This window comes from Bactrocera tryoni, chromosome 2 (genome assembly GCF_016617805.1).
Source record: "Bactrocera tryoni isolate S06 chromosome 2, CSIRO_BtryS06_freeze2, whole genome shotgun sequence".
NCBI lineage: Eukaryota > Metazoa > Arthropoda > Insecta > Diptera > Tephritidae > Bactrocera > Bactrocera tryoni.
The window spans coordinates 22,271,995-22,293,164 of NC_052500.1; the positions used below are offsets into that span (position 1 = coordinate 22,271,995).

Here is a 21,170-nt window from a genome sequence, read left to right on the forward strand (position 1 = left end):
ACGTCTTATTAGCAATTGTTACGTGGGCAGAACTATGTATATATTAAGCTTCTGTGCAATAATAAGAACAACCTCCACTTCAACTGGTTTCAATGACGATATGACTCAATTTGAAAGAATGAAATGTCATTAAATTATTTAAGCTTACAAAATTAAGTGAATTATGCCAGTGAGTATATATGCATATACATATGTAAAATATTCATATGTATTTTTGTAAGCATTTGCCTCGTTGACTTGCATGTAATGAATGCTCAGTTAAAGTTACTCAACGTTGGAGCCACACTTGGGCGCTCAATTGCACCTCTTCAGCGCGGATTAAGGACATTTTCATTTGGTGCTACTTAAAAAAAAACACATCATATATATATATATAAATAGCGCGCACACTTAGCTGGTCTACAATACAAGCAGCTAGAGCCAATCTGGCTGGCCAATCGGCTAGTAGCCTGCACATAATGACAGCGAAAATCCTTTTAAACAGCCGTGGCAGGCGGAAGTGCAAGCGGGCACGGCATTCAATTTACATAAATTTAATTTTAAATTAATACGGTATTATTGCCGCCCACAAGGGCTTTTGGCGCAATGTGAGGCAGTACACCCGCACTACTGTGCCGGCGCTGTTTGTACTTACGTTATCGTTGGATCCGGTGAACCGCCAATACTGCTGCACGTCAGCTCCATTTTTACATCCTCAGTGGCAATGGCCACATTACCAGGTGAAATGACGGGTGGATGCGGTGGTGTGAGGACGGTTAAATTGTAAAACTCTTGATGGACATCGGCGCCCGTACCTTTCGCTTTAATGCGACACTCGAAGCGTCCATTGTCGCGAATGTATGAAGCGTTTTTAATTTGCAAATCGTAAATGCCGTGCTTCGGACGGTAATCGGGTCTGCAAAGAGAGAATGCGAGAGATAAAAAAACGTATAAAAACTGCGTAAAAAATGTGTGTAGAAATGCGTAAACGACGCAAAGTATGCGGATATTGTAGGAAAAAGGAAAAACAAAGGCAAAAAATATTTGTTTTTGCTGGAAAAAATGAAGAAATTAAGCGAAAAAAGTGTGTTTACAGAAATTAAAAATGTTAAAAAGCAAGTTGTGGCGAAAGGGTGCGCGCCAACGCTGCTGGTTGGTGTTACATTTTCGGTGGTGCTGTTGGTGGCTATGGAAAAAGTGCTTATGCAGACAGATTACTAAATTGAATTAAACGCAATTAAAGGAATTTTGTGCGCACATTAACAAAAACAAATAGCGCTGCTATAAAAAAATTACAAAAAAAAGAAACTTAAATGACACTTTTTGATTGGCTGGCTTAAGCGGATTAAATGCGCGGATGACGCAAGGGCAAACAGGAAAAATGGCATGAAATTTTTCAAAATGACAGTTGCGTGCTTGTAAAGGAAGCGGTTATAATGTTACTCGGCAATAACAACAACAAAAATAAGGCCAATTACGCAAGGGAAGGGTATTTATGCAATTATTTCAACTAATCCTTAAAGGCATACACGGCGTATACGTAACTTTCGATATATTGTATATTTTTGTATAGTTCAAAGAAGTTTAAAAAAATGTTTAGTCTTTAACGGAATTTACTTTTTTAGCCATACAATTTAGATATACTTTTGAGTTATCGATAATTTTGATACGAATTTTAGGCTTGTTCCCATCGTTTGTCGATTTATTTCTAAATTTATAACTGTAGCGATTTGCACATAAGTAACGTGTATAAACTTTTATTAAATTCTAGTTTTAGATTTTATAAACATTTAGTTAGTGATAATTTTTGTCATTACATTATACTTTTCAAATATTACACTAAATTATTATTATATTTTATATTAATAGCTGTGATTGCGATATCTACTCAATATGATGTGAAAATTTTTGATTTAACTTAAAATACATAATATATTTCAGAAATGTTAGTAGGTCGATAATCAGTTATCGATAATCAAAATTTATCGATTACATTGTTATCGATTATTTTGTGTCAACATTGTACATGCTTGTGACTGTAAAAAATATTTTCTTTTAATTTCTTTTCAAAATAATTCCGAGCTACATAAAACAAAAATATCGATAGCGTTCACAAATAAATTTTTTTCAATATTATTTTTTCAACTTCTTTTATTTGATCAATACTATTATTGCAAATTACATATTCTATTTTAGAAACATAGGTAGGTCGATAATCAGTTATCGATAATTGAAATTTATTGATAATCAAAACTTATAGAATACATTGTTATCGATTACAACTGTGAGAAATATTTTTTTGAAGTTCTTTTCAATCTAATTACAAATCAAACGAAAAGTAAAAAATCGATATCGTTCAAATATATGTGAGTATACATATATGTTTTAAATACTTTTTTTTCAACTTCTTATATTTTTCCAATACTGTTGTAGCAAATTTACAAAATCAACACCCTCTTACACAAAGGAAGAAACCATCCAGCAGGCGTCTAGACAAATTCAAATATCTCACACTCTCACTATTTTCTATTCCCTTTCATAAGTTTGCGCAAACTTTTTGAAGATTAAAATTCTGACTGTTATTCGCTGCGCTAAGTTAAATTAACAATTGCCAGAATGGCGAAGTGGGTAACGACTATGAAAATGCATAGCTGGTTATAGGGGAGAAATTCGATAAAGTTTTGGCAACTTTGCACTCAAAAGATATTTACACAAAATGTCAAGCGCCAATCTTGCGGTTATGACAGTTTATGTGACAAATAATTTTTGCCTTCAAGCGCAGGCAGGCAACCAAGCAGGTGGACGAGCGCGTTGTTGCACTCGATGTGCCTTTAAAGAGCAGACAAAAGTGTGAAGCAGGGGGACTGATTCGTTCCCACTAACTCTCGACCGCCCTTTCTCTTTTCTTCACTGCTTTTCTACTTGGATTTTGACGTATTATAGTTTGTTGCCTTTGTCCTTAAAGTACCGTTTTTGTTAAAAAGTGTGACGTAATTACATTTTTTAATAAATTTCTTAGCGCTTCCGTGATTTAGTTCATACACACTCCATTTATAGCTCAGACATCAACCACTTACCCAAATGCGCATTTAGGCGAGTGTTTCTTTTATGTTCTCGAAATAGTTTTCTCTTTGCACTTTAACAATTGTCGCAAACTTTTATTGACGCTCACAAATGATAAGAATAAATTCCTTTTCTTCCTTCTTTGACATATGAAAGAAATACCTGACAGCACTTTTGCTTTGCCATTTTAACACTTTTATATCTTGTTGTCAAAATTATTGACAAATGATCTGGTTATAAGAGGAATTCTTTAGTGTATCATATAGTCAAATGGATGCCATAAGTTGAGATGTATTCAGTTAGCTACTCTTTTCTTATTTTCTGGTATCTTGTCGCTCTATATCACACGTAAGATTTAGTAGTTCGGTGTGAGGTATTTGTAAAGACGAGAAATACTATTTTTTTTTTTTTGATTTTTGTGGATTTTTTTTTTAGATCAAAACAAAAAATCCTTAAAATTTACAAACAAAAAAATTTTAAATTTATCAAAAAAATAAAAAACAGATTTAACTGATTTCTAAATTTTTAATCAATCGAAAAATATGTTATAAGGTATAATCTTTGGAGGAAATTCATAAAATATAACAATAATTGTATCAGAGCGCCTCCTAGCGACAGTTTAGGATAAAGTCAAACATCAAAAATTTTCAATATAATTTATTTAATTGATTGAACCTCACTAAATTCTTACTGTATACAGGGTTATCATATGTAAGTACTTTTTATATTTGTTACCATCAGATATGTAGATTTTAACAAACTCAAAACCTATTGACTTTTTGAAAGACTTTGATGTTTGTATGCGAGAATTGAATTTTTGATCGAAAAATGGTGATTCTTTTATTTTAAGTTGTAGTAGAGTTGTCACTCAGTTTTTGGAATTAATAAGTACAGTGTATTTGGGACATAAGCAAGTAGTTTTTCACCAAATTTCGTGAAAGAATTTTGTTTTGTAGTCATAAAAGTCAAAAACGTGGATAAAATTTTTTGAGACAAGAGTTGTAAAACTTTTCTTTATCCACAACTTTGCCATATAACTTTTTTCTATAAGGCTCGTAGTTGTGCCGGAAATCAAGCAAAACTATTTTAATACTTGAAAATTTAAGCACGCTAACTTCCCTTCGTCTTCCCGACCTCAGATCGCCCATCCCGTAAATTATTTTTCCTTTAATTTTTGTTACTTTAGCTTTCGCTTTTACGAGGGTATTCTGGTCTAGGATTTTGAAAAAATCTATCTTTTGTTTTTGCATATTTTGAAAGTTTAGACTTTCAAAAATATGACCTTGGAAAGATTTTTCAAAATTCGACTTATTTTCAAAGCAGATTCTATGACGTGGCGTCCGTGTTCACTAGAATTGTCTTCTAAAACTTTAAAGGCGTCTCAAGTTCTACTGAACCGATTCCTTTGAAATTTGGTATATATCTTCTTTATATAATGCTCTATCGTGTCTGCCTTGGATTTCAAAAATCTTGATTTGAAGTATTTTTAAAAAATTCGAAAATGTCGAAAAAATCGGGTCACAAAAAAAAAAATTTTTTTCAAGTCGACGCCATTTTGTTATTTTTTTTTTTTTTGTTGAAAATGGTCAACACGAAAACGACATCCTTACTAATGAAGAATCTTCTTGTTTTTCGTGTTTTAGACCTCTATAAGTGTTGAAATCACGTCCACCAGGACGCACCGTTTTTTGTAAAGCCCCCACTCCACCGGCCCGTATCTCGAAGAATTTTGGTATTTTTTTCTTGCAATTTTTTTTTATTATTAAAATGTCAATAAAAAAATGGATGGTAAACATTTTTTTAATTTTTTTTATCTTAGTTTAAAAAATGCCTAAAATTCATCCGTCTAGACCAGAATACCCCCTTAATAACTTTCAATCTATTATGAATTTTTGCACTGGTATATAACCGTTATAATACCGGTTAATTAACATTAGTGGGTTATACCTCCTCTTCCCGAACTCAGATCGCCAGTAAATTATTTTCCTCTCACGTATGTTATTTTAGCTTACATTTTTAATAGCTTTCAAGCTACAATGATTTTTTTTCACTTTTAAACATTCTCAAAGGCTTTTGCACTGGTCTGTAACCCTTACAATACTGGTTACATAACTTGTATGGGTTATACCCAAAATTAGTTTAGATTTTAAACTTCAGAAAAAAATAATTGTAATATCAACAGCTTCATTCTGTCTTTCTGTTCAGTGCACTGTCCCACTAAATGTTCTGTAAACCGCTTTAAAACTCATCAATTTAACAAACCAAAAAATTTTATGCAAATATTTTTATTGAAGCACACAATCACCGAGCACACGCATGGAAAATTGTAAATAAGCTTTTACCAATTACTTCAATATGCTAACAATTTAAAATATAAAATTTCATGCATTTCATGCATGTCCGGCATTCACTTATGGTCATTAGTCTTTTTCCAGCTCATAAGCCACAACACTTACATATGCTACAATTTATTAAAAGCCAGCAGTGGAAAAGGCCAGAGAGCAAGAAGAAGCATTTTAGAAAATCTCTTGTTTTGCTTTTCTTTTTTCCTGTTTTTTGTTTTGTTTTTTGAACAAATAGAGGCAATCAATTAGAACTGATTTGGTGTATGAAATTGTCTAAGCAAACGACAGGTAACCGCAAATATTTGTCTACGCATGCCGAAGAGTCTTCGGATTTTGTGTGTATAATACATATGTGCGTTTGTGTATGCTGCACAAATTTTGTAATTTCCTGGTACAATTTATAAGTTTACTTAAGTCATAAGTCAATGGTGTGGAAGTTAAATACTGTTGGCTTTTGTCTAGCTCACACTCGCTCGCTCTCTGTCATTCCTACTCTGCGTTGCACAAATAGTACAAGCATGCTCAGCTGTGAACACTCGTCTAAACAAATGTTTTAACTACCGTTTGGAGTGCTTTGATCAATGTTGTATATTCATTTAAAATGTTTTTCTAAGCATATGGTAAATAAATAAGTGTTTGCTCAAAAGAACATAAATTGATTTTAGCATGAAAACTTATTTTTTGATTGTTTATGAATATAGTTGGTTGCTTGGGAAATTGAGAAATGTTGTGTGACGCGAGGAGGTAGGTCTGCGGTTGCAAATTTTCAGATTTCTTATTGTTGTTGAGTTATAAACTTTGGCTTGTGCGGAAATTGTGGCATTTGCAAAATGTTTACAAGTTGCATGTGGGAGAAAATACGTAAAGAAAATAAAGCAGATGAGAGGGCAAAAAATGCAGGGCCAAACAGATATCGTACTGAGAAGTGAGAGCTATAGTCTAATGAAGAACTCGAAAAGTGAGTAAGAGTGAGTGTTGAGGAAGAAAGCTTTACAATTTGAGGGTACTAGTAGTTTATTGGTAAGAACGAGACAGCTATAGCGTAAGAAAATGGAAATCAAATGCGCTGAAGGAGACAAATGTAGATATAATGATTTTTTTACATTACAAAATTAGTAAAATCTCACACCAAATGACAAATAAATTTAAGAAATAATCTATAACCATTAAATTCTGGCAAAAATATAGTAACGTGAACACGCTTAATAATTATTTTAGTGAATTGTTTCAGTCTCGACAAAAGAGCGCCCTTATTTACTTACAAATTCAGATAAAATCTCAGCTTATGTAAAGTTTGAAGAACAAAAGCATATTTGTGGCATGCAATTATGTACGCATGAAAAATTGTGAAGAAAGCTCTTCACTTGCATAAGATTACGTAGTTGAAGTAGGTTTAGAAACAGCATTCACTATTTCATTATTTATATTATTCACAATATATCTGTGAGATTCATACTAGATATAATTGAAAGAAATGCTACAGAATTTTCAATTGTGCTTGCCAAATAAACTCAACTCATAAGAGTAGAGTTGCAATACCAGCAAGCTTTACAATGCAGTTGTTTTGTAAATGCATGTGCGGCTCACAACAGCAACAACAAAAGTATGCATAGGAAAACTAATAATGGCAGCCAATATGTAAACTTAACACACAATGAAAGGCAATAAAGTGGTGCATTTGTTGGCGCTTGTGTTGCAATTGTAAGGCGCTCGGCTCTAGCACTCCTGTTGGGGCTTAGCTAACGAGCTGGTAAGTTTTAAGATGCAGAAAATACTAATTTCTATTTGTTATTTAAATTTTGTATTTCAGTTTAGTGTTTTTAGGTAAGATGTTGCTGGAAGTTGTGGAACTATGGTATTACTTAGCATTATAAAGAAAAAAACAAATATAAAAAAATTACATAATTAACTTAAAATAAAAAATAAATAAAATTCCAAAACTTATGAGACGAAAAAAGAAAACAGAAATTACTGTACAAAATTATGAACAATTTTTTTATATTGAAATTAAAAAAGTACAAAAAAAAAATTATTAATAAAAAAAGGAAAAAGATTTTAAAGCTTAAAAAAATAAAAAAAAAAGATTTAAAAGCTTAAAAAAAATTAAAAATGTAAAAAAAATAAAAATATTAAAAACAAAATACAAAAAAATTAAAATTATACTCATTATTTTAATAATAAAAAAGGTTAACAAAATAAAAATATTTGAAAAAAATACAAAAAAAATTTAAAAGTATAATAATTATTTTATTAAAAACAAATATAAAAAATTAAGAAATGATGACCGCTTAATTATACTTGTGGTGGAATGAAAAAAGCTAAAGCACAAGAACAAAAATACAATGATACTAAAAATTAAAAAAAGAACGAATTAAAACAAAAAATAATCTATAAAATAAAGTTTTAATTTCTTTACAAAAAACATTTTTTGTAATTATTAGAAATAAAAAAATATAGAAATAAAAATATTAGAAAAAAATAATAAAAAAGTTATAAATGATCGTTATGACTACTTGTGGCGGAATGAAAAAGTTAAAGAAAAAAATATATTTATACTAAAATATAAAAAAATTAACAAATTAAAAAAATTTTAACAAATAAACTTTTAATTTCTTTATAAAAAATAAATATTTTTTTTTATTGAAAAAAAAATTAAAAAAAAATTAAAAGACATATTAAAAAAATATAGAAATAAAGATATTAGAAAAAAAGTCCAAAAAAATGTTTAATAAAAAAATAAACAACAAAAGTTAAAACAAAAATAAATAAAAAAAAGTTCCAAGAAATAAAAAAATTTAAACAAAGAATTAACAAAAAATATGACTGTTTATAATTAAAATTAATTAATAATTTATTTATTTATAAAGAAATATTTTCTTTTGTAAATTATTGAAATAAAGAAATGAAAAAAATTATATAAAATTTAAAAAAATTAAAAACGTTTAAAAAAGATATAAAAAATAAAATATTATTACAAAAGAAAAATATATAAAAGTATAAAAACTTAAAAAATAATAAATAAATATAAAAAAAAACAAAAAAGTATAAAAAAATATAAAAAAAGTTCTAACAAATAAAGAAATTAAAACATAGAGTATAAAAAAACTGATGACCGCGTAATAGCACTTTTAGCGGAATTAAGAAAAAAATAAGAAACAAAAATATATTTAGTTGAATATGCTATAATAATAATAAAATATGTAAAAATTGATAAAGACTAAAATATTTAAAATCCTGAACCGGATACAAAAACAAAAAAAAAGTGTGAAATATTATAAAAAAGTAATAAAACGCGCATACAAACATAAGTAAATATCTAAAATGAGTTTAAAATCAGCAATTTCTTAAACAAATAATTACAGGTAAATCAATATTGTTTTTCAAAAAGATTTTGAGCTTTTTTTATTATTACTTCTTACTCCTTTCATTTAACGAACCTCATGCAAAAACTATTACATGTTTACTATCTTCTTCGAACTTCGACTCATTAAAAATTCCTGGAACTTGTGGCTTTAAATGTCATAAACAGCGCTGCCATATTAAAGGAAAATAAATACTAAACCCAATCGCGCCCAACTGTTGCTACGTGCATAAGTTTTCACGCCGTTGCACCGGAACATAAGCGTAAAGACTTGTAGCGACTGAACGTAGAACCACAACCAGAGAAAACAAAGGCAAAAGGTATTTGGTATACTTACATGCAAACACTAAATATAAGAAAAAAAAAATAAAGCGGAACACAAATCAAAGTAAAACGAAAAACATAAAAACAATAACAAAAATGTTACTCAAACCGTTCCAGTGCGCTCTGTCATAGTCAAGGGTAGATAAATGAAAGTAATCCTGCTTTTGTGCAATTTAGTCAGGCGTGTAGGTGCACGGAACCGCAAATATACACATACATATATGAAGAACGCTGATTTACTAATACTCCTGCTGCAGCGTAGAGCGTAGCTAGGTAACAGCATGTTTTCAAGTGCGAACTGCTCATTTAACTGCGTTTATATTACAGAATTCCCTCAATAGCTCTTACTAACGTCCCTAGCTCAGATGCAGCGATCCTGTGCAATGCCTGCGGATGACAGCGACACGCACACACACACATATATATATTTTATACAAAGGTATACATTTTTAACTGCTTCTTGCTCGTCTGCGTTGTCAGTTAGCGCTTTGCAACAATGCACCCAACTCCCAAAGCAACAGCGCACTCTAATGTTGCTATTGTTCCTTCGCAACGCCAACGCCGGCAGCGCTGCCACAGCTTTCGCTTCAAGGACGCCTTTATGCGCTTCTGGCGCAATGCACTCCTTTTCGCTATATTTTTTATATGTTTTTTTAGTGTTTTTTAATATTTTTACTTTTATGCTGCCGTTAAGTTGTGAGGTATACACTACAGCTACTTCCTTTTGCTTTTTCTACTACTAATACTTTTAAGTATGTATATACATATGCAAAATGCAAGCGCGGTAGGAGTGTAGCTGCTATATTTTTTGCAATTTTTTAACTTTTTTGTTGACAAATCTTTTGGTTGCAGCGCTTTCGCTTACAATCTCCTTGCAGCGTATTTGTTTCAATCACAATTTTGATGTATCTATATAGCATGCATAATATATCATACATAATACAGCATATACAGAATATATATAGGTACTTGTTAATATTTGTTGTTATCTTTTTCGCTACTCAGAGTCAATTGCTCCACTTGATAGCGTTCGTTGCGTCTTTTGTTGTTGTTATTGCGTACTTTTTGTATTTTTTTCTTTTTGTTTTTGCTTTCTGGTTCAAGCTGCTGCTTTGTGACTACAATTGCTCACAGTATAAGGCAACTCAATGTGATGTGTGTGTGTCGCTATTGAAACAAAATGTTACGTATACGCCATGTCGCTCGCATAAGACTGCGTTAAATTTATAATGTTCGCAAATAAAAGTGAATATGTAAACAAGTATTTCCATAATAGTATTAGTGAATAATGTGCTGAACGTAGCAAGCGTGTTGAAAGACAAGCACGCCTTTTATAAATTTGGTGGTACGCCAAGGAGAAGCGGTTTACGTAAAGTGAAATTTCTTCGAAAAACTAGCAGCAATATCATTTTTTTTAGCAAAAATACTAGTAGATGTAAAACAGAATATACAGAAAAATATAAATTAAACTAGTTCTTGGTATAAAATTTGCCAACAACAACAATTTTTTCACAAAAGTAAGCTACTCGTCTTTTTATAAGATATGCCTAGACCTTTTCCGTGCTGATATTTGTGATAAGAGGACAAAGGAAAACTGAAATATATTAAATTAAGCCTCACCTCAGATATAGAAGGTTAATAAAAGTCAGAAATAATGGCAAATAGATTGAAAATTTCATATCCTGTTATGCGAAAAACGAGTTTTCTCCCATGCAAAGTCTTAAAGAAACTAAAGCCTTGTTGATACAACTTTTTCGGGTTCAAAATTTTATACATATTTTCGGTGGTATCCAGGCTATAAAACCCTTCACAAGAACAAAAAAAAAAGTTCCTTACAAGAACTTTTATGGGGTAGTTGCCTTGGAAAATAAGCTCCGCCAAATTTTGAACAGACTTCTCGTCATATAAAAAAGCTTTCCATACAATAACTTGTTTTGATCATTCAGTTTGTATGGAAGCTGTATGCTACAGTTACCCAATCTGAACACTTTCTTCAGAGATTACACGGTAACCCATACCGAATTTCGAGAGGATATCACGTCAAATGAAAAAGTTTTCCATAAAAGCGTTTTGTTCCGATCGTTCAGTTTGTAAGGCAGCTGTATGGGATACTAACACGAGCTTAACAATTTCTTCGGGTATTACGCTATTGTCTTAGGCAATGTTGTATGCCAAATTTATTTAGCTATATGCTATAGTTGTCCGATATCGGCCTCTCCGACAAATGAGCACCTCTGTGGTGAGAAAAGGGCAGGTGTGAAATTTCAGATCGATATCTGAGAAACTAATGTATTCTTTCTCATATATACAGGCAGACGGACAGATGGATAAGGCTAAACCGACTCAACCAGTCATGCTGATCTTTAATTTATAAACTTTTTAGAGTCTCTGACGTTTCCTTTTGATTATTACAAACATCGTGTCAAGCTTAATATAGCCTGATCAGATTATAAAAAAGCTTTGCCTATCTTTAGGCTGATGTTGAATATTAGAAATGGGTAAAAGAACAATTATCAGGTGAAATTACAATTTTATCTTTAATGAAAAAATAAAAGCACTACATAAACTGAGGTATCTAATTCAGAAACAACATGAATATAGTTTGTTTTTTCTTTTAAATAATATAGCGTTGCCTACTTTTCGGCGCGTTTTTTTATAAGAACGACTTGACAACACATCTTCATACAGAGAAACGCACGCAAATTAAATATCTTAGCTATCTCACCAGACTTGTGAAATTGAAGGACATATATCGCACACACAGTCGAGCTGTCAACTCTTCACTTCAGGTCACCATCACAATAAAAACATGATACCTCTAATGAACAATTGCGAATAAAACATAAAAGGTGAAGACATTTTCGCCACTAAACAGCTTATGTCGACGCGCTAGGCAAGCAGCTGCTTGTCTGCTTTCAGGAGTTTCCAAGTATCTACTGCTAGCTCACCGCCTAAAAGTCGACTATTATTTTCCACTTCTATTGCTACTTTACGTCGCACTTTTATTATGATTATTACGATTATTAAAATACTTTTTCTGCAGCATTTCATTATATTTCTGTTGCTGGATGCGAAGTGGTCGCGTTGCCTTGCAAATTGAGCAAATGCAAAGAGGCCGCCATGAACCGCGAAACAAAAGGGGCGCGCACAAGGACACGACAATTTTGTGCTTGCGAAACACAAGTGGTCGACGTTGTTGCAAAACCCAGCTAAAGTATGGCTCAACAGCGAATTGGCAAAGCTGTAGTGGCGAATTGAGTAGGCGGTGGCGCTGAACGCCGCGCTACGGAAGTATCTCAATGCAGTAGCAGCTGTCGCCGCGCTGTCATTTATGCGCAATATCTACGGCTGCAGCAGCTACTCTATGCCATGGCAGTGCCAGCTGCTGTTTACGCGGCCATCAAGCGTGGCGCAAACGCAATAGACTCATACTTATCGAGCTGTCGCGGGTGCTGGGGCAGCGCGTTTAGCTCGTCATGTTCATGATTACGATTAAATGTCGGGTACGTTCAGCGCGCACTTCACGGTGTGGACGCAAGAAGTAGAGTTGTTGAAATGTGTTGTTGACTTTTATTTTCATTTTGTGTTTTTTTTTCTCTATTTTTTGTTTTGCGCTTTCCACTTATGTACGCTTTGTTTGCAGTGTTTCGCCAGTTTTCCACTCGGCAGTTGTTATTGTGATTGCTTTTGTGCTCGTCGTAGTTGTTGGTGTTGTTGCTGTCGCAGTTATTTTGCCAGCGCGTTGTTTACTGTCGCTCGCTATTCACAATCGCCATTGCCATAATGAAATGTTAAACGAGATATTAGCCTTTAGGCCTGACAGCGTACAAGCGGCAAGCCAACAGTAACAGCGACTGCAAAAACAATGCTGCTAATGCTGACAACAGTAGGCAGGCAGTAAGCTGCGTCTGTCTGCCATTCAAGCGACGGATTTATGCTGTCATTTTGTGTTGTGTGTAGGCTTTTGCAGCGCGCATTGTTTGCTTGTTGAAAATTCTTCTTTTTTTAATTTTTTTATTCGCATTCATTTTCTGTCAAAGCCTTGCTGCTGCTCATTACGTTTCATTGCCTTTCATTGCATGTGTTTATTTTGTTTACAAGCGCATTTTACAGGCGAGTTTATTCACCATAAAGGAATTGATAAAATGAGCAAATTCCAGTGTCGAGTGGCGAAAAAAATATTTTTTAATTTTATGCTTCATAATAAACATGTTTATGCCTGTTTTTATCTTTCAACGGCTTAGGCCATTCATATATACATATAATTGTATATATGTGTGAGTATCGCTTTTAATTTGGCATAACTCTTTTCCATTTCCATTTTGTTGGTTAATAAGCACTCTTCAAGCGCTGAACTCATACTCCAGCTGGGGTTAATCAGTTTTATTCTTTCATATAAAAAATATAAGCGAAGAACCGTGAAACGCAGTAAAGAAGAAATACAAAATGCCACCGTGAGCACAAGCAGCCAGTAGTGGTGGCTGAGACATTTAGCGCGACTTGGATAGCGCTGAGCTTCGCGACTCGAAATGAAAAATAATGCGCGTTCATTTAGTTTCGAGTGGCAAGAACTTGAATAAACTTCAATGCCAGCAAAAACGCAAAAAAGAAGCGAAGTGCTTAGAACTTTTTTTAAATAGAGACGTAAGAATACAGCTGTGTTCGGTTGAGACCAGAATGTATTTTTATTACATTTCAAATTTTACTGTTATTACTATTTTTTGGAAATTTTTTGTATATCAGATAATTGTTAAAGAAAATTATATTTCATAAATGGCACCCCCTCATTTCTCAAATTAAAAAAAAATTAAAGAAATTAACAAATGTGTAATTTTTTTAGATGGCAACGCAGTTTTTCCACATTTACGCAGAGCGGCAGCATGTGTTTTTAACAAAAAAAAATTATTGAAGCATTATAGAAAGGTGGCAACACCAATGGAAATTATTATCAAATTAACATTAGTAATTTTTTCCCGCATTTTTAGAAAAAAATAAAAGAATCTGAAAAAGATTAAATTTTTTGTAAGTGGCAACACTGGTTCTCCAAACCTTCGCTTTCAAACGCAGGCATGTGTTTTTTTGAACAAGTTTCTTAAAAAGCAATACGGATTTTAAAAAGTACAAACAATTTATTGAAGGTTTGTGGAAAGGTGGCAACGCTAATGGAAATTATTCTCAAATTGATGTTAATGATTTTTACGCATTTTTAGAAAAAATAACAGAAATTTAAAAATGTGCAATTTTTTTTGTAAGTGGCAACACTGGTTTTTCGCACTTCCGTTTTCATCGACAGGCATGTGTTTACTTAAACAAGTCACCTACATATAAGGCAATACTGATTCTAAAAATCAAAAAAAAAAATATATTGACGGTTTGTAGAAAGGTGAAAACGCTAATGGAAATTATTCTCAAATAGAAGTTAGTGAAGTTGAAAAAATATGTAATTTTTTTGAAAGTGGCAACACTGGTTATTCCGCAGTTCCACTTTCAAGCACAGGAATGTGTTTTTTGAACGAGTCACCTATTAAGATAACAGATTTAAAAATCACAAGAATATTATTGAGGATTTGTAGATGGCAACGATAATTTAAATTATTCTTAACTATGTATAAGTTAAGTGTATTTTTTTTTATTTTTGAATTAAATATTCTACAGTTTTTATTTAATAAAACTAGCTTAAAAAGCAAAATTGATGGGAATTGTTGCAAAAACGAGTTTAGTTTCTAACGATTAACGCTCTTCTAGCCCTTTTGAAAGCTTCTCTCATATATATTTTAGCAAACTTTATTTTTTCAAATATTTGAAAACACTAGGCTTTAGTCTACCAAAAAATGTTGGCAACTTTCATAAATTTTAGTTGTCACAGTACACTTTCGTTAAAGGTGGTAACCTTGATTAATATAATAAATAAATTTAAATAAAACATTTTTGATCTTATAGCATTTTATGATTATAAGACACATGGCGAAACCATTTTTTTAAACAACTGGCAACTCTATTAAAAAATATAACGCATCTACATAAAACCTTTTTAAAATTAAATAGTTGCAGTAAAACATTTTTTTTTCATTTTCGCTTAAAAATTTTCACTAGTTTTGAATAAGCTGGCAACCTTAAATTTAATTTAATTAATTTTAAATTAATTATTTTTGCATGATAGCATTTTATGATTATAAGACACATGTTGAGTAAATTTTTTTTTAAATAAGTGGCAACTCTATTAAAAAATTAATTAATGTTATTAAATATTTTAAAGTAAATAGTTAAGATTAATTACAGAAAAATATTATTTTTCACTTTCTTTAGCACCACAGCTGCTTTGTTGGCCTTTATGCGCATCTAATTTCGTTTAAAACAGACACACACAACACCGCAACACACACAAACACATTATCTCTTAAATACCTTTAGAAAAGTCTAGTGCAATTAAACTTCATACAATCTTGTGGAGACAAAATGAATATGGCAATTAACAAGCAACGAAAGAAACTTCGTGCAAAAAAGCAAGAAACGCAAGTGTCACTTAACTTGTGGCAAGGCAGCCCACTTCAGGCGCAACAAAGTCGCTGTCAGCGCCTCCATTCACATAAATTATGCACAAGTACGCCGCACACGCATACACATACAAGTATATATATATACAATATAAAGAACAACACAAGCACGTGTGTATAAATGCAAAATGCGCGAGCCTAATGACAGTTGTGAATTATGGCTGCTCGACGCCAGAGCAACACCGAAAACCGTTAGCATTGTATCTCTTTAGCATTTAGTGTGAAATTGAGATTAAGTCAAGACTTGATTTTAATTAGAAACATAATATGTGTGTGTGCGTGTGTGCGTATCCGCCAAGCATATGACGGCGGTGGCACAAGTTCAGGTTACTGAAAGCAAAGCGCAAGTTTTACGTTACGTATACGCCACGTTGACCCCTAAGTGAGTTGAAATAAGTTAGAGAAGTGTTGAATATAATGAGTATTGGAGCGAGTAGAGTAGTAGTGAGTGAATGAGCAGTTATACGGAGTGGCAGAAGTAGGAGCACTCTTTATGTAGAGTGAAGACGGTTGACGCTATACCCAGTAGTAAAGAAAGGAAGTAAGAAAGAAGCTGCAAAAATATGGATTGCGTGTGGAAGTGTGCTCGCTGAGGACTCGGCGCTTTCATTGTTCGAATTCAAACGAATGTGAAAATGTGTGAGTACTTAAGTATTAGTTGGTTGGCTTCACTCGGAGAATCAGCGTGTGAATATTGCCACTTCCTTGGTATTGCCACTATTCTAACTATGCCGCTGTTGCTATTGTTTTCGCCAATCGCATGCTGTTTCGCGTGCACATTTAATTAAAATAACAAATGAACGTGCAAATTATAATATTTTTCGCTGGCTCATGCCATTTTATTAGATTGGCATGCTGTGCTGTGCGCACAACTTAGCTAAATTGGAAAGTAGACGATGGTGAAAACTGCTTGTTAAGTGAAAGACATGATATTTAAAATATATTGTGGAGAATGTAGAAAGATGTGGTTGAAATTTAATTTGAGTTTGAAGACTTAAGACATAAATATGGAGTTCAATAAAGAAGTTTAATAAGCGAAGACAAGTTTAAAGATAGAAACAAAAAAATTTAAAATATAAAAAAAATTAATAATAAAAGAGGACTAGATGTTTAAAAAAATTATAAATTTTTTGCATTGTTGAAGAAAAAATTAAAAACTACTCGCATGGTTTAAAAATAAAAATTTTCTAAATTTTTTAAAATAAATTTTCTAAATTTTTTAAAAAATAATTATCAAAATTAAAAAAAATTTAATTTTCTAAAAAAAACAATTTTCTAAAGTTTTAAAAATAAATTTTCTAAATTTTTTAAAAACAATAAATTTTAAACATAAATTTTCTAAACTTTTTAAATTTCATTTTTTTAATTTTTAAAAACAATTTCTAAATTTTTAAAATAGATTTTCTAAATTTTTAATTTTAAATTTTCTAAATTTTTAAAAAACAATTTTTAAATTTTTAAAATAGATTTTCTATATTTTTAAATTTTTTTTTTAATTTAAAAAAAAATTTCCTAAATTTTTTTAAAAATAAATTTTCTAAATTTTTTAAATTTTTTAAATTTAAATTTTCTAATTTTTTTAAAAACAATTTCCTAAATTTTTTTAAATAAATCTCTTAATTTTACTCACTTGTAGCCCGAGTTCAGCGAGACATCATGTATGGCCACGTTATCGAATTGCGCGGGATTGGCGGTCCAACGCGCCCAATAGAATGTGAAATCATTGGCATCGTAATGATCTGTGAAGCGACATTTCAATGTCAGATCGGCATTTTCTCGCGTATCGAGCGATTCGTCTGCCTGTGAGGAGGTTAGTGTGGATAATGTGAGTCCTGGAAGCAGAAAAAATGTATATAACGTTTTAGAAAGTTACTAAAGGAGACATTGAGAATGGATTAAAAATAAATTTTAGTTGCATTTCAAACAAAAAAAAAAACAAAATTCAATTCAGCAGCTTTATAAAGCTTCAGCCTAATTGTAGGCATCATTTTTTCAATATTAAATTGTTGCATACATTTAGGGCAGCATCAATATAGCCTTTTTCACATGTTTCCAATATTAAAAAAATTATTAAAAATTGTTGCTTACATTTAGGCTAACTATTGACTTTTTCATATCTACTACCTGTAATAAAAAGCACAAAATTACTGGAGCAAAAATTTCCGCCATTTTTAGTTGGTAATCTCGCATTATTCAACTAATATGCTTTAACATCTTAACATTGAAATACTAAACTCTTATAAGTAAAAATATTGCGCGCACACTTTCAACACAATATAAAACCAAAGTCATAAGCAACAGAGCACTGAAAACGTACCGAAAAAAAATAAAAAAAAAACCTCAAAAAATATGTAAATCAGTTTGTAGGCCGCTCAAACAAATAAATATAATTTGGACACATTAACCATTGTATACACTGCATATACATAATTCATGTAAGCACACTCGCCGTGTCAAATAAATGAGTTCATGAAATGTTATCTACGCCTTTTGATTGCTAACAAATCTCTGGCAAAATTATCCGTTTATCCGTTTTGACCCCACACGCCTTGCGCAATCGGGAGAATAATCACTACGTTTTACCATGTATTTCCTAACAAATCCGACAAATCATTTTATTTATTACAATAACAAAAAGAGCTTGAACGAGGCGTGAATAAAATCGTCAGTCGAAGAGAAATTTCGGAAACCGAACCCAAATTGATGCAGTTTGAATTGGAAATTTTTAGAACACTGATACAAAATAAAGGTTTCTACTACGATGGACGAGAATGGCTGGATGAAACGAAAAAGGTCCAAGGACACAACAATTGCGAAAATTTCCAATTATTCAATTCATCACACACATAAACAGTGTCAGAGCGGCGGACAGCGCAGCTATGGCAAAAAGGTGTCTAAATATATGCAAAAGGAATTTTTACTGTTTGAAGCGGAAATGCCTGTGAAAGGAAGCAGTGTGAAAAAATATTTGGTTGGTTAAAAAGAAAAACCAAATAAAACCAATACCAATGGGAAAAATAACAAAAACACAAGCAGAAACATTAAGAGTCACAAAGAAGCACCAGCGACCCAAATCACCTGATGGCAGCGCTACAAGGCATGAACTGTATGTAAGCAGAGATGATCGCCAACGAAGTACACTGCATGTTTCAAACCCAAACGCACACAATTTTATTATAAAAATATGCCTCGGTGCGTTTCCGCTAGGAAAATGCTTGTTTTAGATACAAATCACTACGCATATACAGCCGCCAGCGGACGATATGTGAGTGGATCGAATTTTACCATGATAGAGATGTGTTTTCCCTTCTGAAATAAAAGAGTATTCGGAGAAATAATAAAGCAAAAGTGTTTGTGGTCAATCGCCTGTTTAAAGTAAATTCCACATTTATTTCCTGTTTCATGCGCACACATATTCGCTCAAGGCCATACCCACGCACAAGCGTTTCGCTTACAGTATTTCGGGATAACTCTTATGCAAGGGCAGTTTGCGGACAGCCACACAAAGTGACCAAAAAAAATTGCGAGAAAAATCCTTTCGGCCGCCCACCTCCGTGTTAGGAATTTAAGAGCAAATATGCAAAAACAAAAAAAAAACACACAAAATCGATGGGTATGCATTGGGTGCCCGGTTAGTCGCATCGATGCTCATGATTAAGCTGTCGTATCTTATTCATTTTATGACTAATCGCCCATTTGTCGGTCGAGTGGTTTACTGTGGAAATTTTGAAATTTGCTGCATAGAAAATAGTTACCCTTTGCCTGAGAAGGAAAAAAAATGGGAAAAATAAATAAATAGAACGAGGTATGCTTTCATGAAATTTTAATAAAAATGTTATTGGCACTGAGTAAGGTCAGTTTTGTGGACGCAGTTTGATAGCTTCCACGTTACTATTTACGGCGCTAATAATGTACACGTGCGTATTTGAAATACTGCATGATTTAGTGATAGGATGGCCAAATAAAATATTAGTTTATGAAAGGAGCTTGAATTTAGAACGTTTTGCGCAATTGGTTATTGAAATAGGCACATAAATATATACTAAATTTGAACCCATTAAATTTGTTTATTTATGCGACGTTGCCAACTTTACATTATACTGGATATTTCATACAAATTGTTATGGATATATAAAATACATATTTTAAAACTATTACCTAATTTAGTCCGACCTAGGGGATCGCCGTATGAGTTTTTTGATGAAAAGCTACTTACATAAATATTGTTTTGCTTCGCAAGGTATTTGACTCAATGAATTGTAGTATCTATTATCTCTTCAAATGAGTATTCTGAAAAACAATGTTCACATAACTATTGCTTTGACTTTGGCAGGAATTTAACTCAGTGAATTACAGCAACCTAGGCTCACACTGTAGAATTTTTTCTCACCGTTTTTAGAAAATATTAATTTTATAACACTTTGCATTGTTGCCAAGTTTCACTGATGGCGCTGAAAGCGCGTAGTTCTAGTTCTATTCGTCGCATCGGGTCATGCTATATCTTTTTGGAAAGTTCATTTCACGCGCTAACACGTGTTTGATTGATTTACGTTTCTTTTAAGTCGTTCGTGAATTATAGCGTCGTAAACATGGAGCAAAATAAAGAAAAAATACGGCATATTTTACGGTACTACTACGATAAAGGCAAAAATGCATATCAAGCCGCCAATAAAATTTGTGCAGTTTATGGACCCGATACATTTCCATTTCCACCGCACAACGATGCGCCACGTTCCGGAAGGCCTGTCGTCGAAAATAGCGATAAAATCGCTGAATTGGTCGAAAGAGACCGGCATAGTAGCAGCCGTAGCATCGGTCAAGAGCTGGGCTTGAGTCATCAAATTCATTTCAATTTCAATAAAAAAAAAAATCAATAAAAATACCGCAAGACAAAACCAACTTGCTACACAAAACAGACTCAGATAAATGGCTTTTTGCGATGTTGCCAATTTTCACTGATATACATAAAGTCAAGTCTGTGACTTGGAACCATTTAGTTGATTCTTGAATCCTTAGCTCATTGCACTACAGTCGTAGGTTAACAAATATTATTTTTAAAAAAAGTCTGCTATAAAACTGATAAGCTGCGGAAAACGTCGACATTAAGTTATCTACAATTTAATTTATGCTCTTTTGTGATAAAAACATATGCAAGCGTGGAAGCAATTTAAAGAGATTCAGATGATGTCGAGTTTTCGAAAGCCTTTAAGCATTTTATTCTACACAAAAATCAGTGAATTTTAACATATATTTCGAAATAAATTTTTTGCCGCTACCGTTGCCAATTTTCAATTTATATGTTTATATCATAAAAATAATTAACTGGCTGTGATGGCAAATAAATGAACATAGAAAACTAATGAGAGCAACAACTCAAAGCCAAAACCGTTTATTTCGTCTTAAAGCATGGTACCATAAATACTACTTTTATTACCACCAATAAAATATAATAACAATAAAAAGTCAATGCTTACTTACGTATTATTATGCGAAAAAAGCACGCAACGACATATCTCTAATAAAGAAAATATTCAATAAAGCACA

The 21,170-nt window shown here is 32.3% G+C and overlaps 1 protein-coding gene across 7 annotated transcripts in view; it reads right to left on the minus strand.

Moving 5' to 3' along the window:
* Nucleotides 1–21,170, minus strand: part of LOC120767406 (muscle M-line assembly protein unc-89) — a 305,856-nt gene that overhangs the window by 123,174 nt on the left and 161,512 nt on the right. For all 7 annotated transcript variants that reach the window (XR_005704690.1, XR_005704691.1, XM_040093448.1 and 4 more), the window contains exons 3-4: nt 17,257–17,458; nt 635–895 (exon numbers count right to left, since the gene is read on the minus strand). Coding sequence is in view for 5 of the 7 variants with exons in the window: in XM_040093448.1 (XP_039949382.1) it covers nt 635–895; nt 17,257–17,458 (463 nt within the window). In the remaining 2 variants the exon portion in view is untranslated. The remainder of the gene's footprint in view (nt 1–634; nt 896–17,256; nt 17,459–21,170) is intronic.